The following is a 16,318-nucleotide window of genomic DNA, read 5'->3' on the forward strand; positions in this document are numbered from 1 at the left end:
CAGGGTCTCGCTCTGTCACTCAGGCTAGAGTGCAGTGGCGTCATCACGGCTTACTGCAGCCTTGACATCCCAAGCCTCAAGAGATTCTCCTACCTCAGCCTCCCAAGTAGCTGGGACCACAGGTGTGCATCACCATGTCCAGTTAATTTTTACAATGTTTGTAGAGACGAGGTCTCACCTCCCAGGCTGGTCTCAGACTCTGGGGCTCAAGCCAGCCTCCTATCTCAGCTTCTTTTTTTTGTTTGTTTGTTTGTTTTTTGAGACGGAGTCTCGCTCTGTCGCCCAGGCTGGAGTGCAGTGGCGCGATCTCGGCTCACTGCAAGCTCCGCCTCCTGGGTTTACGCCATTCTCCTGCCTCAGCCTCCTGAGTAGCTGGGACTACAGGCGCCCGCCACCGCGCCCGGCTAATTTTTTGTATTTTTAGTAGAGACGGGGTTTCACCGTGGTCTCGATCTCCTGACCTTGTGATCCGCCCGCCTCGGCCTCCCAAAGTGCTGGGATTACAGGCATGAGCCACCGCGCCCGGCCTCAGCTTCTTGAATAGCTGGGATCACATGTGTGTGTCACCATGCCCGGCTAATTTTTTTTTTTTTTTTTTTTTTTTGTAGATATGAGGTGTTACTACGTTGCCCGGGATAAGATGCCTTTTTTTTTTTTTTTTTTTTTTTTGAGAGTCTCCTCTCACTCTGTCACCCAGGCTGAAGTGCAGTGGCACAATCTTGGCTCGCTGCAACCTCTGCTTCCCGAGTTCAAGTGATTCTTGTGCCTTAGCCTCCTGAGTAGCTGGGACTACAGGCACATGCCACCATGCCCAGATACTTTTTTTGTATTTTTAGTAGAGACAGAGTTTCGCCATGTTGGCCAGACAGGTCTCGAACTCCTGGCCTCAAGTGATCCGCCCACCTTAATACCATTTTAAAAGGACTCACAGAAGTGGCCATTGAGATAGTCCTTAAAAGATCACAGGGTTTTAACAGGAAGAAAAATGCGGTAGGGGGTGAGAAGAGTGAAAAGAATTTCAGGCATAAAGAACAGTTGAAGTAACGGTTCATGGGAAGACAGTGTGAGAGGTGCAGAAACAAGGTGAGCATTTGTTGGGTTGGATGATGAGCGAGATTAGGTTACAGGAGATACTAGAGTTGATTCATGGTGTATAGCAAGTTTGCATCTTGTTTTGAAAGTCTCTGGGCAAGCCAGTGGCATGATTAAATCTCTGCTTGTAGATCTGAACTGGAATTGGGAAAAGTTAGAGGCAAACACAGGAGTATTTTGCAATTGTTCAAATAAAGTAATAATACGGAGGCTGGGCGAGGTGGTTCATGCCTGTAATTCCAGTGCTTTGAGAGGCCAAGGCAAGAGGATCACTAGAGGCCAGGAGTTCGAGACCAGCCTGGGCGACAGTGTGAGATCCTACACAGTGTGAGTTTCTACACACACACACAAAAAAAGAGAAGTATTTTTGAGATGGGGTCTCATGCTGTTGCCCAGGCTGGAGTGCAGTGGTGTGATCATGCATGGCTCACTGCAGCCTCAACCTCCCAGGCTCAAGCAGTCCTCCCACCTCAGCCCCCCAAGTAGCTGGCACCACAGGCACGCACCACCACACCCTGCCAGTTTTTTTTTTTTTAAATTTTGTAGAGACATGGTCTCCCTAGGTTGCCCAGGCTGAGTCTTGAACTCTTGAGCTCAGGCAATCCTCCCACCTTGGCCTCCTAAAGTGCTGGGATTACAGGGGTAAGCCACCATGCCTGGCCAGAATTGTTTTTTAGTTACCCAGGTGTGGTGGAGTGTACCTGTAGTTCTAGCTACTTGGGAGGCTGAGGGAGGAGTATTGCTTGAGCCCAGGAGTTCGAGATTACAGTGAGCTATCATGGTACCACTGCACTCCAGCCTGGGTGACAGAATGAGACCCTGTCTCTAAAGTAAATAAATAAATAACGTGGTTGCAAGCTAGGATAGCAGTAGGAAGAAGACAGAGAAGGGATGAATTTTTTAAAATCATTCAAATCCCTAAGACTTGGCAGCTCTTTGTATGTGAAGAGCTGCAGGGAGGGGGCGGTCCAATAACTCCAAGGCTTTGAGCCTGGACAGTGGGGAGATGCTGGAACCATCAGGATAAACCCAGGCCATAGATGCAGGTTCAGGGTGGCCTGAAATGTGCTTGGTCAGTCCTGGACATCCTGAGCCTGAGGTACAGGGGGATAACCATGGGGAGAAGTGCGAACACGTCTGTGTAACCCACAAAATGTTCATGATGTTAGGTAACCATTTGTCAAATGAACACAGGAAGAAGTGAGGAAGGAAGGGAAAAAGAAGGAAAAGGGAGGCGCTTCCCAGTAGGCAGTTGGATATGCAGACCTGTGCCTCAGGAGAGAAGCGTGTGTGGGGGCCACAAAGAGGGGGTGAGTGGGTGAGTGAATGACACAGAGCAGAGGCTGAAGTAGGAGGTGTCAGGCACAGGCACATCAGGGGCCGAGAGGAAGACAAAAAGTCAGAACAGAAACAGGGATTCAGAACCAAGAACCAAGGAGTGGCAGAATTCTGAAATCTAAGAAGGCAGCCATCTCCAAATAAAAAGGGTCAGAGGTCAAAACACAGAAAAAGTCACTAGAGTTGGCACCTTGGAGTTCATTACTGAGCACTAATGATGGGCTGTGTTTGATGCTCAGAGCTTTACCTGCCTTTCACTTCACATCCACCCTGTGAGGTAGGCACTGCTGTTAAACTGTGCTAGGAGGCTTAGATCTGTTCACTGACTTCCCCAAAGTCACGCTTCCAGGAAGTGGAGGGCAGAAATCCTAAGCCAGTTAGGTGTCACCCCAAAACCTGTAACCCTCACACACTTGGCTGTGTGCTTCAATACGGTGCTGGGGGTAGAAGCCAGATCTCAGGGGCTAGAAAAGCGAACGGGATGGAAACTCACATTTAATCTATGTTTGCTGTGGGCCCAGAACCGAGCTCAGTGCTATATGTGAACGTAAACAACGGATAGTGAAAATGGGGAGTGGGGGGGGTGACAGCTGGGAGAAGCAAAATGGTGGCTTTTTCAAGAAGGGGCAGGAGGGACCCTGTCATTCTGGGTCCTCTGCTAGATCATGGAAATCATTTCATCATACAGAAACCTGCATTAAAATGATCTTCTTTAAACTAGGATTTTACCACTATAACAGAATGTAGTAACTTGCTATCCCCTTTCTTAATACAGATGAACAGAGCTACTTCCTGTTTTTGATATATGGGTATTAAGTATTCAGGCATTAGAATGGTACATACTTTTTTGAGTTTCTTGCTTTTTTCTGTTGAGAGTATGATATTTCCTTGCAAAATGATATTAAGCTCTGCATCATGGGAAACAAAAGGAAAATAGGCCATGAGAACATTTGAGCTAGCAAACAGAATAAACGTCAATCATCAGGGTGAATTCTCTCAATCAGAGGACATTTTTGCAAGGGGACGAAAATTCACATGGCCCTTTTGATGGAAAAGAACATTTCTTCTGAGCTGCAGCAGCCTTCGTGAAACAGACTTAGGCCTTCCTCTGGGAATAAGGCCTGTCATATTTGCATGCCTCCGAGAGAAATACACAAGCTGGCTGCTCATCTGGGTGGCTGTTTGCAGTCTAGTCATTGTCCCTTTGAACCAGCTGTAAGCCCTATGCATTCCTGAATGCCAAGATAGGAAGGGAGGATTTTCTCCTTCTGGATCCAGAAAGGCACCCAGGGAAGGCAAGGCCGGACCTGTGCTAAAAGCCTTTAAAATCGGGGGAACTGCTAGGGACAGAAAACGATGTTATTAATTAGCCTGCAAAGAAGCATTTTGATAAACCTGAAGGAATGGTGGAGTTACACATCCATTTTAAACGAGGTCTCTGAGTCAAAAATATTTGGAAAGTTTGGGCTGGGCGCAGTGGCTCAAGCCTGTAATCCCAGCACTTTGGGAGGCTGAGGCGGGCGGATCACGAGATCAGGAGATCGAGACCATCCTGGCTAACACGGTGAAACCTGGTCTATACTAAAAACACAAAAAATTAGCCGGGCGTGGTGGGCGCCTGTAGTCCCAGGTACTCAGGAGGCTGAGGCAGGAGAATGGTATGAACCCTGGAGGCGGAGCTTGCAGTGAGCCAAGATCATGCCACTGCACTCCAGCCTGGAAGACAGACTCTGTCTCAAAAAAAAAAAAAAAAAAATTGGAAAGTTTGAAAGCAGTTAGATAATTAAAGTTATGTCTGCCCACCGACAAGACAGTCAATGAGTGAAAATGAGAAAAATCAAACCCACTGATTGTTTGGATGACCTCGTGCTCAGCCTCAGGTCTAGGGCTCCCTGCATCTCCACCCCCACTACAAGCCCATTCCAGGACTAGGTGTTTCCATGAAAGGAGAAGGCTGAGTCCATAGGATGCCCCACTCCAGTTCATTACAACTCCTCCACTCTAATGGTACCAGTGGCTATGAGACTTTTCCAATGAACAAATTCAAATATCTAGTTCAAACCTAACTTGGCGAACTAGGTTTGCTGCGTGTGGCAACCACAGAATTGCATTACAAAGGTAGGACTGAATCAGCACTTCCACCTCGACCTGATGGCCCGTAGTTGGCTTAGATCAGGGAGGTACAATCTAAAGCAGTGGCAAACCTTACAAACGGAAGGACCAATTCTCTCCTAGCCCTAGCATCAACGCAATTCTGTGGAGGGCTACATGCTGGGACCCAGGATAGCGGGGACTGAGACCACAACAGCTTGGTTTTATAGCTTTAACCTGAAGTCCTGGGCAGTGGTGAGCAGTTTTGAGATCTTAAACCTGGCACTGCTTTTCACCAGAGTGCTGGTTTGGTCTCTTGAGCCCCTTCCCAGGGCAGGAAACAGAAGCAGGCTTGAATCTGGGACAGGACTCTGAACACAATCTACAACCAGGAGAGGCCTCGGGTAGCCACTTTCCCTGAGGTACCCCCATGCTAACTGCCTGCTCAAGGGCCAGTGAAGTTTATCCCTAAACCTTGCCATCCTTTTCAAGTGAGGCCAGCAGTGTTAACCCCTGGGGAAAGCTTTCAGTATCTGTGCCACCTCCAATGTCGGGATAAGGGGATTTTTCAGAGGGCCCCAGGCACTTGCATGGTTTATCCAGTTTTTCATTTGAACTATATGATACTGTCCTTTTTTTTGTAGATCAGACACGATAAAAAAAATGTAATGTGTTCATCCTCACAATAGAAATTATGAGAAAAATGTAGGGTATGGAGTGGAAAGAGCAACATTTGGAGAGCCAGACTGGGTACAAATCTCAGTTCTCTCACTTTCTTTCATCCAACAAACATACACTGAGTTCTGGTATGTGCCTGGAACTGTTCCAGGAGCTGGACAGAGAGTGGTGATGAGGACAGATTGGTCCTGCTCTGCATGGCCCATGCTAATGCATGCTTATCTTCTGGGGCTGCTTCTGAGCTCAGTGATGCTGGGCCAGTCACTTGGCCTCTCTGAGCTTCTGCCAAGTGCTGTGAGAGTTAAATGGGACGATGGGCATTTGGCCCAGGTTGCACTGGTGGCCTTCAATAAATGGTAGTTCCTGTTATTTTACTGTGGCTCATAGAGAACTCCTGATAAATATTTGTTGAATGGAAACACCTTGGAATGTACTGTGGGAATCTCCAAGCCATTCCCCTAAGATCCCTGAAGCTAGAAACCACTGCAGGAGAATGGTATACCCGGAGCAGAGGCCACTGTCAGCAAAGCCCAGAGATCCTGGAGACCCCTGTTCCCTACACATTCTGTGACCTGAAAGAGACCAGTTGCTGTCAGTTGTCATATAAATCAGGAGGGCAGTCAGCATAGGAGGGGTTTCAGGGAGGTATAATGTGGTTCATCTTTTTTTTTTTTTTTTTTTTTGATGGAGTCTTGCTGTGTCCACTGGGCTGGAGTACAGTGGTATGATCTTGGCTCACTGCAACCTCCGCCTCCCTGGTTCAAGTGATTCTCCTGCCTCAGCCTCCCAGGTAGCTGGGATTAAAGGTGTGTGCCACCATGACCAGCTAATTTTTGTATTTTTAGTAGAGATGAGGTTTCACCATGTTGGCCAGGCTGGTCTCGAACTCCTGACCTCAGGTGCTCCACCCGCCTTGGCTTCCCAAAGTGCTAGGACTACATGTAGGTGGGAGCCATCACTGTGGTTCATCCTTCTTAATAGGCATAAAATCATTTAATCCCCCCAAAATAATGGTCAGATTTATCAACTGAAGGAAAGCAGAGGTTGAGACCTCAAAGGAGGCCCAAAATTTACCTGTAGGAATTTCTGATTTTAAGGCATCACCACACATTTGGCTCCAGTTAGTAAAAGGGCATGCACGTTGAGCAGTCATTCCCCCAACTTGCCACCCAGTCAAGTCACTGGCATGAATACAGATGTGAAGTTACAGATTCCTTTTACACCCAGGGGCCTATTTTCCAGGCTCTCTGTGCAAAGAGGCCACATGGCTATTTCACGGGTCAGGCTGCACACCGTTTAAACCTGCATAAATCATGCCGGACAAGGTATTAACAAGTGCAAAGTTGCTATCTAGCAGTACAGCTTATGACAGTACCTTCGCTGTCATCACTGTCCTGAGCTCCGTCCAGCTCTCTGGGTCCATTCATCACAGGTGGTGCACAGGGAGGTGAGACCAACAATTGTACTAACTTTTTTTCATACAACTTTCTGGTGGAAGCTGAGGAAGAATTTGGAGAACAAATTAAATTGTTCTTTTTTATATGAGCCTACTGGGTTCAAGGTATTTCATAATTCAGATTTTTATTCTTATCCCTTACATTATTGGTTAATTATGGCTTTTTTTTTTTTTTTTTTTTTTGAGACAAGGTCTCACTCTGCCTCCCAAGCTGGAGTGCAGTAGCATGATCTCAGCTCACTGAAGCCTCTGCCTCCCAGATTCAAGCGATTCTCCTGCCTCAGCCCCTCCAGCAGCTGAGACCACAGGTGTGCGCCACTACACTCAGCTAATTTTTGTATTTTTAGTAGAGACGGGTTTTGCTATGTTGGCCAGGCTGGTCTTGAACTCCTGACTTCAAGTGATCCACCCGCCTCGGCCTCCCAGTGCTGAGATTGTAGGTATGAGCCACTGCGCCCTGCCCAATTATGGCTTTTTAAACGAGGTAGACTCGCAGCTGTTCAACTCCTTCCTTCGTTTCCACAAACACTTAGGTGATACCTGTATGGATTAACCACAGAGTCAGGCATTGGACACATCTGAGAAGACAGACAAGGCTGTGCATCCTATCTATGGGGAATATAGATAATAAATAAATAGTTAACAAGGTCTACATACTAAAAACAAAACAAAAAAATTGAACCACATAATAAAGAGTAACTGGTTTTTCACTGATGAAAAACACCCAATCCATGGGCTGGGTGTGGTGGCTCACACCTGTAATTCTAGCACTTTGGGAGGCCAAGGCAGGTGGATTACTTGAGGTCAGAAGTTCGAGACAAGCCTGACCAACATGGTGAAATCCTGTCTCTGCAAAATACAAAATCATTAGCTTGATGTGGTGGTGTATGCCTGTAATCCCAGCTGCTTGGGAGGCTAAGGCAGGAGAATCCCTTGAATCTGGGAGGCAGAGGTTGCAGTAAGACAAACACCCAATCCTAATCTGTAAATAGGATTTGGGTATATTTATTGCCTCTTCCCTCTTGTGGTTTTCTGTTTTCTCTATGTTCCTATTTCTATTTTAATGGTTTTATTGCATATGTTTCTTCTATTGTAAGTTGTTTATAAACCATAAATGACAAGTCTCTAATATTTGCTGCATACTGTACGTACGTAGTATTGGGCCAGGTGAAAATCCAAGCTTCTCAAGTTGGTTCTGCAATTTACAGTCACTCAGACACTTCACATCCACCATGGTGATAGAAGTTTGGCCTCTTTTCTGATGGTAGAATCCTTGAAATAGCAAAACATTAAATGCATTAAGACAACCTTACAAATAAGTACTAAAATGTTACCAATCCACGTAAGTGTTTATAACCCTATCTCCCCAACCTCCTAGGTGCACAGGCAATAAAGCAAAAATCAGCACTTTCTACTTCTGCCATAAATCCCTGCCAGGATTAGTTGCCTCCATTGTAAAACTTTGGATGGGTGTCATTTTCCCCAGTGTCTTTAGGGCTCAATTATTTATAACTGTTCTGTTCAATGAATATGAGAAAAATCTTCTGGACAAAATAAACAGATATTTCCATTACTGCTCAGGAACTCTGAGTAAAACTCAAGCTCTGAGAAGATAAGAACTTAATTAAATATGAAAGAGCTGAGAGGTTTGTTTTTTTTTTTTTTTTGAGTTAAATAAAAGTTATTTATCCCTGCCCTCCTTTTGATGACAGGACAGAGAGTACAGAGCATTCAGTTATTGCAAACAGTAGCAGCTTTCACACTTGTAATTTAACTCTGAACATAACAAGATGGTAGTTTTTAATTAACCGCCAGCAGACTTAGTAATTGCTGAATTGGCATTTGAAAAAAAGTCAGCTATTCACTCTCTGGCACACAAATTGATTCATATAGATTTATGCAAATCTTGATATGGCTTTCCAAATCTGCACAACCTCAAGTTCAATCAGTTTTATCCAGTTGATCCTTTGATCTCCCAGAGTTGACCCTTCTACCTACGTAACAAAATCCGCAAAAAGACAGACCCATTTGTCAAACCTTTTAACAGAGATTTTTAAATTTTGGAGTTTATTGTATCACATTTCTATCATGTTTCAAGGCTTAATACTGCAGTGAAAACAACAGCAAGATAATTATTCAGCGTAGGAGGATCTAGACCAATTTTAAATAATGACTTTGCTTTTGTTGGTGATCAGTCAATGTCCAATTAGGAAGAACACTGTATACAAGCTAGAAAAAGTCATGAATTGTTATATATAATAGGGTTGTTCTGGAATACCTAGTTTGACAGTTCTCTACTTTAAAGCAATGCTTTAAAGAGAGTCACATTCTAGCACACATAGTAGGTACCTAGTAAATGTTAGTTTCCTCCTTTTCTGTGTGTTTGGGAAACTGACTTAACACTTTTAGGCCAGTGGGAAACAAACTAATGCTAGGAAGAAAAAGGACAATGCACCTCAGCACCTCAGATTTTTTTTCTTTCCTTTTTACTGGAAGCTAGCTTCGGCAGATTCTGTGACATTTGTTCCTGAGAACAGCTGTCTGTTGTTTCACCAGCTTCCCAAAAATAACCTCCAATAGAGCCCTCATCAATTTCAAGTGACACTAGACAATTGCCTAGAGGGAACACACATATGGAAGAAAAATATTCAAATGGAATCCAACTGGATGATTAATTCACTTACCCCTTCACATGGTTATCTAAAGTCTATGCAATCGAGTTGGTTACTAAAGCTGGGTGAGTTTCACCCTGAGGTTTCCACTAGCAACCAGTCCCTTTTTGCCTGTTAGATATTACGGTAATCATAATACTGACAGTGTGACATCAGTAACCCCCATAGCAACAGATTGATGTGCAAATCAGATGATTAATTGAACCTAAGTTCAAACAGAAGGAGGTACTGGTCGACTTCATAGGCACACTGCCATGATAAAATGTCAAGAGATGCGGAGAAGTTATCATTATGCACAGTAAGTAAGGAGCTGCTACCAAACCAAATGGTGTCAAGAAACCAGGAAGAGAAAGGAGAAATCAAACAAACTCAAGTGTCTAGACCACCCATTAAAAGGCCCATATTAGTAGTTGGGCAATTTTACCATATACTCCAGGGAAAATAGGAAAGTGGAAGAAACCTATATTAATTTGTTAAGGATTATTCAGTTAAGAAAACAAGAAATCAGGATGGAGGGCAGATAAATAATAATACATTGCAGAAGTTTGATGGATTTGCCCTTTTCAAAGCATTTTCATATCATCTCATTTCATCCTCTGGACACTTTTATAAGACAGCTGAGACAGATATTATCATCTACATTGCAAAAACCTACTTGGTGTTGCCTTATTTTGTTTAAGGAAAGATCTGTGAGACTATTAACCTGCATCTTTCAAGAAAGACTGCTTAGATTTTAAAGACGTATGCAAGACAAAATGTAACTGTGAGAAAAAGCAATGCCTTCATTAAATTGCAGGGATAGAGGGAATGATCTGAAAGGGGTGAAGAGGACAGGGGAGCCAGGCTGCTTAGAGTCAAATCCCAGTTCTGTCATTTCCCAACTGGGTGACCTCACATCAGGTAAGTTACTAATTTCACTGTGTCTCCTCTTCTTTGTCCATAATGGGGGATAATAAAAATGGTACCTGTTTCAAAGGGCTATGTTATTCAATGAGTTATAATACATATAAAGTACTTGGCACATAGAAAGCATTATATAAATGTTTTCCATTATTCTACTCATGAGCCCTAGCCCCAGAAAGTTCCCACATCCAGTATCTTCCTCAGGAGGCTTCATCTCATTTACACTTGCCCATGGGAGTCTATAGTTGCAGTCCTTTCCAGATTCTGGGAAAGAGCTGAACGTCTTTGGGTGGATGGTTATGAAAGCTATTGAGTCTCCCAGGCTGTGGCTCCGAGGGCTATGGCTCCACAGTTTCTGAATAGAGCATCAGTTTTCAAACAAACATGTAATGCAAACATTTACCAACATCCAAACATTGCATTCACCAAACAAAGACTTTGAAAATTGACACATTTGTTTCCATCAAAGCAAATAAATGATAGGCTTGGGTTATTAGGATGCACAAGCATTTTGTTTACATTTCCCAGAATTGCTTTCAACAAAAAAGCAGCCAGCAGGTGGAACTGCTTCCATTTAAACAGTTTGACTATTGGGATGAAACAGACATTTCTAGAATATTTTCTTGGTTAAATCTCTGGGGCTTAAAACAAGCTAGGTTGAAAAGGATTAAATCAGATGATTTCAATCAACATCTATGGGTTGAACCCTATATCATGTGCAAACTATTCTGCTTGAAATTATTCTCTTGAAAATCCACCAGCATAGTTATGATTCTATTGTCAGCATTATTCCATTTATGAATTCCTGTACTCTGTGCTATCCTGAAATATTTGGTTTAATTGTTTGCAGCACACCATCTCCCTCAGTTTTATCTGTGCAGTCCTGAGCATTAGCTTGTTTTTTGTTTTTCACTCTCCCCATGGCTGCAAAGATATTTTATTCCATTTCTTGAGGGAAGCAAGTTTTAATTGCCAATTGACTACGTATTCAACATGATAAGGTATCTAAACCCTGAGAGCTTCCTCCTTTCATTAAAATGTAGATCCAATTTCTCTTCCCTTAATGCCACATGCTGTTATTAAACTGAAATAACGGAAATAGTAAAAGCCAGATGTCACTTCAGTCTCAGGTTTGACGTGGGGCACAATTTCCTCTCCTCAAATTTAATCTTCGAGTTATTTACTAACCCCATTCTTTGGAAGAATGCACAATTTAAATGTAAATGCAATTTACATAGGGGAGAAGATAGTAGATTTGCAGTTTCAATTGCCAATACCATTTGCAAAAGGAGAAATCAACTAAAGCAAAGATCAGCAGCTGTCAGTCTAAAGCCCGCATCACTCACCATTCTCAGATAACTTTCCTCCTGAAGCCACCTGCCTCTGAGCCTCCACTATGCAGGCAAAAGGAAGTGGAAAGCGGAGGCATTTCCCCAGACATTTCAGGCCGAATTTACTACTGACTGCAGGGAAAAGGGAGAAGTTTGGGTTTCACTGAGCTGATCTGGTTGGCATCATTGTTGAAATCATTAGCTGATCAATTTCTTTCAAAAATTATTTATTGATCATCTCCTGTGGGATAGGGGTTATGCTTGGCCTAAATCAAGGAGAGGTAGAGGAGAATACAAAGATGCAAAAGCTATAGCCCCTCTTTCAAGGAGCTCACAGTTTCCTTAAAGAGAAAAGGAAACAAATCACTACAAAAAAATAAGATAAAGTGTTAAAGGAATGCTGCAGGAGCCCAGAATCTGAACCGTAAGGGTCCAAAGGTACGTTGAAGCTGAGACTTCCAGGACGAGCAACAGTTTTCCCTATAAACAAGGGGCTGGGGACAGACATTCTAGGACGTGGTAAGCGAGATGAGAAATGAGCCAGGTTGAATAGGTGGATCCTTCCAATTTGTTAAGGATCTGGTGTGCCATGCTAAGGGCTCTGCCTTCACCTCTGGGCACACGTAGAGGTTTATAAGTAGCTCATGGTATAATTACACCTAGTTTGATATTGAGTGGAGGATGAATTGGTAAGGAACAGTCTGGAGGCTACGGGACTCCTTGGAGGTTACTACAACAGTCTAGAAAAGAGATGATGCCATTTGGGGGAGGACTAGAGAGGAAGATACACGATTCATGAATGATTTAGAAGGCAGAATAGCCACAACAGGATGGCTGATTATGTGTTTCCTCTTCACTTCACTTGCATAGGCACCATCTCAGTACAAATCTTTTGTCTCAGGCATGAGCTTGCTTACATAAGGAACCATATGGAGTTTGGTCTACACAGCACTGACACTTTAAAAATTATTCTGCACTTGTCTAGTCAACCCTTGATTATCCACACTACTTGAAGGCAGCAGCAATGCAGATAATCCGTAACTCTCTTCTGTTTGGCTTCGGAATTAATTACACCTTTTAGAGCAAATTTGCTTTCCTAATTAATCTTTCCTAGGCTAATATTAAAATTAACTAATATTCTCTGAGCCCACGCCAGCTGGGCAGGGGAAGAGGGGAGGTGGGGAGGGGGAGGACGGGGAAGTGGCTCAGGCTTAAGCTGAGCAGCAGGAGGATGCCAACGCCACATTAAAATTCACCATGGATCATCCGCAGAGCTCGTGAGCCGGGTCTAGCTCGTTGAGAGGTGGCTGTATAATTAAAGACTCAAACCCCTTGGGAGTTCAGTTACTGAGCACCTACTACATGCCAGGCACCCTGCAAGGCTACAGATGAGGAAACGAGTAAGGCCCAGTAGACTCGATTCTCAAGGAGCTGCTGGTGTAATGGGGTAAATTAAAGAGTAAACAGAACCTTTACTCAAATGCACTGAAGGTTCTGGCAGAAGCATCTTCCCTTCAAAAGCATGAGGCATGAACAAGGTTGATGGAGGGAAAAAAACCAACAAGTGTGTATAACAAAGGGGAAAACGCTGCCTAATTGCCATTCTATAAACATAAAAGCATAATTTCTATGCTTTTAATAAAATGAGTGCATATAATTTCTCCTTTCCATAATCCAAATTAATAAATTCTTTTAATCTGGAGCAAGACGTGATTTTTCCTAGCAATTTTTGGAACTATGATACTCCAGTCCCAAGGTCTCCTCCGTAGTGCCTGGAGCTGCCATGGAGGGGTGGGGGACACTGAGCAGCTCCACTCCAGGGGAGCCAGAACGACTCCACCCTAACCTGCTTTACACACTGGACTCCCATGAAGAGTACACTTAAAGGAACACTTCCCCTGCTATACAAAGTTAGGAAGGTATCCATCTGCCCTATTTTCTGAGCTGCTGCTTAAAACCTAAATGGTCCTAGCCTCCTGTCCTGTCATGAAGGCAAATCAGACCTTTGATGCCGGTAAATCAAGAGCTTGGGGGCCCCTTTCCTGGTATCCTGTAAGTCCTGCATACAGAGATTTATGATACATAAACCACAAGCAAGAAATTTTGGACAACCCACAGGGATAGATAAACATATAAGATGCAGTTCTTCAAATGGATTACATTCTAGATGGAGAAACCAACCAGAAACACACATGGGCAAAGGTAAGAAGTGAAAGTTCATAATCAAATACCAATACAGTGGTGGCCATAAATGCCGAAGAAGGTCAGAAACAGGGAAAAATCTCCCCTGGTTGGGGGTGGTGTTGTTCAGGGAAAGCTTCCTGGAGGAGGTAGAACTCAGAGTGGGACCTAAAGAACAGGTAAGGTCTGGATTGGCAGGAAGCAGAAGGATGGGCATTGTAGGCAAAGGCATATCATGAACAAGGCTTGGGGGTAGAAGTGGGGATGAGACCAGGCTGGCTTCAGCAAAGGATGCGTTTTAGCTAAGTGGATGGATATGGTGGAACTAGCTTGCAGACAGCTCCAGGATTTCCCTGAGGGTGTTTAGGCCCACAGATCCCTTCAGGTTCCAGGATCCTTCAGGTCTGGGGCCCTCTGCAGCTGACGATGGGTTGCCACCCTGGAGGCCTCTGAAGGACGGTGTTCAGGGCTGTCAAGAAGAATAATCTAGCAAGGCAGGGCAGGATGGGAGAAAGAAGGCAGGGAGGGAGACCAAGTGGGTCCCTCACCCCAGTCTCTGTGAATAATGAACAGTAGTGGAGGAGATGCTGGGAGGCTTTCGATTACCAGAGTCACTAACCAGGAGCTCAGGAAGCCCCAGGGGACCTTGAGAGGCAATTTCAGAGTGGTTAGGAGAACAGGCTCCAGGGTCATACTGCCTCTGGTTGTATTCTGGATTTTTGTATCACTGCCTCTATTTGTGTCACTTACTAGCTGGACCCTGGCTTTCACATCTGTGAAATGGAAATATAGTCGTAACACTACATTCCTTCCAGAATTTTTAAGGACTTGAGTTAACACATCTCAGGAGCTAAAAACACTGTTTTCTATAAGTGCTCACAGTAAGTGCTCACAAGTGTGAACTGTGAGTAAGGTTCCAGTATGACAAAATGGCTCTGGGGTCCTGCACTGGGATTCTTGCTAACAAGGGGACATCACTCATGATTGGGGCATCTTCCCATCTCATTTGATACCATAGCTCACCCCTTTACCTGGAAACTCAGGGAAACTGAAAGCAGCTTCTCATAATAAAGGCCAGTCGGGATCTGCTTTTTCTCAAAAGAACATTTGAGAGAGAGAGACAGAGACAGAGAGAGAGAGAGACAGAGTGCACACTCAAGGGAATGGGTTTCCACTGCAGTACACATGGTAAGAAGCAATGTCATGAAAGAGGAGACCACACAAACCAAGATGGCAAGGACATTGTGGGACATCCATTCCTGTCCTTAAAATCCAGGAGCGTATAATTCCCATGGCTTAAAGGAGACTCTGTACCAGCAGGGATCTGAAGACAGTCACAGAAAGATAATAAAAGTGGAAGCAAAAGAAGACAGAAAAAGTAGCAGCATAAAATGGAGAAGGAATGAGGCTGAGATGGAAACCCTCACGGCCGATACATAGACTGTACCTACAGGAGGCTCTCCAAATTGACAAGGCCTTCTAGCAGCCATACAGTTGTCTAGTCAATTCCATACTCATGAAATGGAAACAAACAACTGTCCCAGAGCATTGTAACAGTTCCTGGTACTAACGAGAAGTGTGGATGCTTCCTGAGGATCCCGAGTGTGGAAGGCAATCGGGTGACTGGCAATGGGCGAGGCTGGAAGACTGGCAGAGGGCCAGACAGCCAAGGGCCTAGGAAGCAGGATAAGGAGCTCTTAGGCTTTATCTTAAGGACAGTGGGAGCCATTGAAGGTTTTATGGTGGTTTTTTGTTTCCATAATTTTAAAACATTTAAAACAAACATAAGTCAATTACAAGCAAGTAAAGTCAAAGCATAACGAAACCCACATATATTCCTCACCCTGCTTCAACTGTTGTCAACATTTTGCCAATCCTGTTACCAAAAGCTTGGAGCTGGGGAGTGATGCCATGACAGTTATCTTTGAGAAAGAGCCCTCGAGGTGCTATGGAGGGGATGAGAGGAAGGGTGCAGGACTGGGTACAGGAGTATCGTTAGGCTGCAGCAAACCATTCCTTCATTCATTCAACAAATATTTCCTGAACCCTACCACATGCCTTGCACTATTCTTAGTGCTGTGAATACAAGGTTAAATAAAGCAAATGAGGTTCCTGCCCTCCTGGAGCTTATGTCCTAGGAGGGAAAAGCAGACAAACAAGCAAATGGAGTGAACAAGAACCTTTCAGAATGTGATAACGAGACAGACTGATGTGACAGGGAAGGGCTTGGGAGGAAAGCACTTTGATTTAGACTAGATAGTCAGGGAGGACCACGTGTGTGTTCCTGGAATGGCAAGAAAGTCAGGGAGGCTGGCATAGCATGAGAGAGAGGGTGGTAGACTGGAGAGCAAGGTGAGAAAAGATGCTGGCTTGGACTAAGTAACTAGGTGGGGATGAAGAGAAATAGATTTGAGGGAGATTTAGGAGGGAGAGCCAACAGGATTTGAGAATTTGGTGACCGATTGAGAATGGGGTGGAGAGTGGAGAGTGTCAGGAATGAGTCAGATTTCTGGCTTGAATATCCCAGTAGACAGAGGTGCCCTTCCCTGAGACAGGGAAGAGAGGTCATGGGAAAA

General features: G+C 44.3%; 1 protein-coding gene across 5 annotated transcripts in view; it reads right to left on the minus strand.

The window, feature by feature from the left end:
- LEMD1 (LEM domain containing 1) overlaps positions 1-16,318 on the minus strand; it is a 115,030-nt gene that overhangs the window by 27,286 nt on the left and 71,426 nt on the right. Inside the window, exons 1-4 of one of the 5 annotated variants that reach the window (XM_078004515.1) lie at positions 9,340-9,406; positions 7,808-7,927; positions 6,575-6,697; positions 3,274-3,338 (exon numbers count right to left, since the gene is read on the minus strand). In XM_078004515.1, coding sequence (XP_077860641.1) covers positions 3,274-3,338; positions 6,575-6,697; positions 7,808-7,889 — 270 coding nt within the window. In that variant the 5' untranslated portion in view covers positions 7,890-7,927; positions 9,340-9,406. Of the gene's footprint in view, positions 1-3,273; positions 3,339-6,574; positions 6,698-7,807; positions 7,928-9,339; positions 9,407-16,318 lie in introns of those variants that run through there. The other 4 variants (XM_078004510.1, XM_078004523.1, XM_078004524.1 and 1 more) reach the window with 4 other exon arrangements.

This window comes from Macaca mulatta, chromosome 1, assembly GCF_049350105.2.
Source record: "Macaca mulatta isolate MMU2019108-1 chromosome 1, T2T-MMU8v2.0, whole genome shotgun sequence".
Classification (NCBI taxonomy): domain Eukaryota; kingdom Metazoa; phylum Chordata; class Mammalia; order Primates; family Cercopithecidae; genus Macaca; species Macaca mulatta.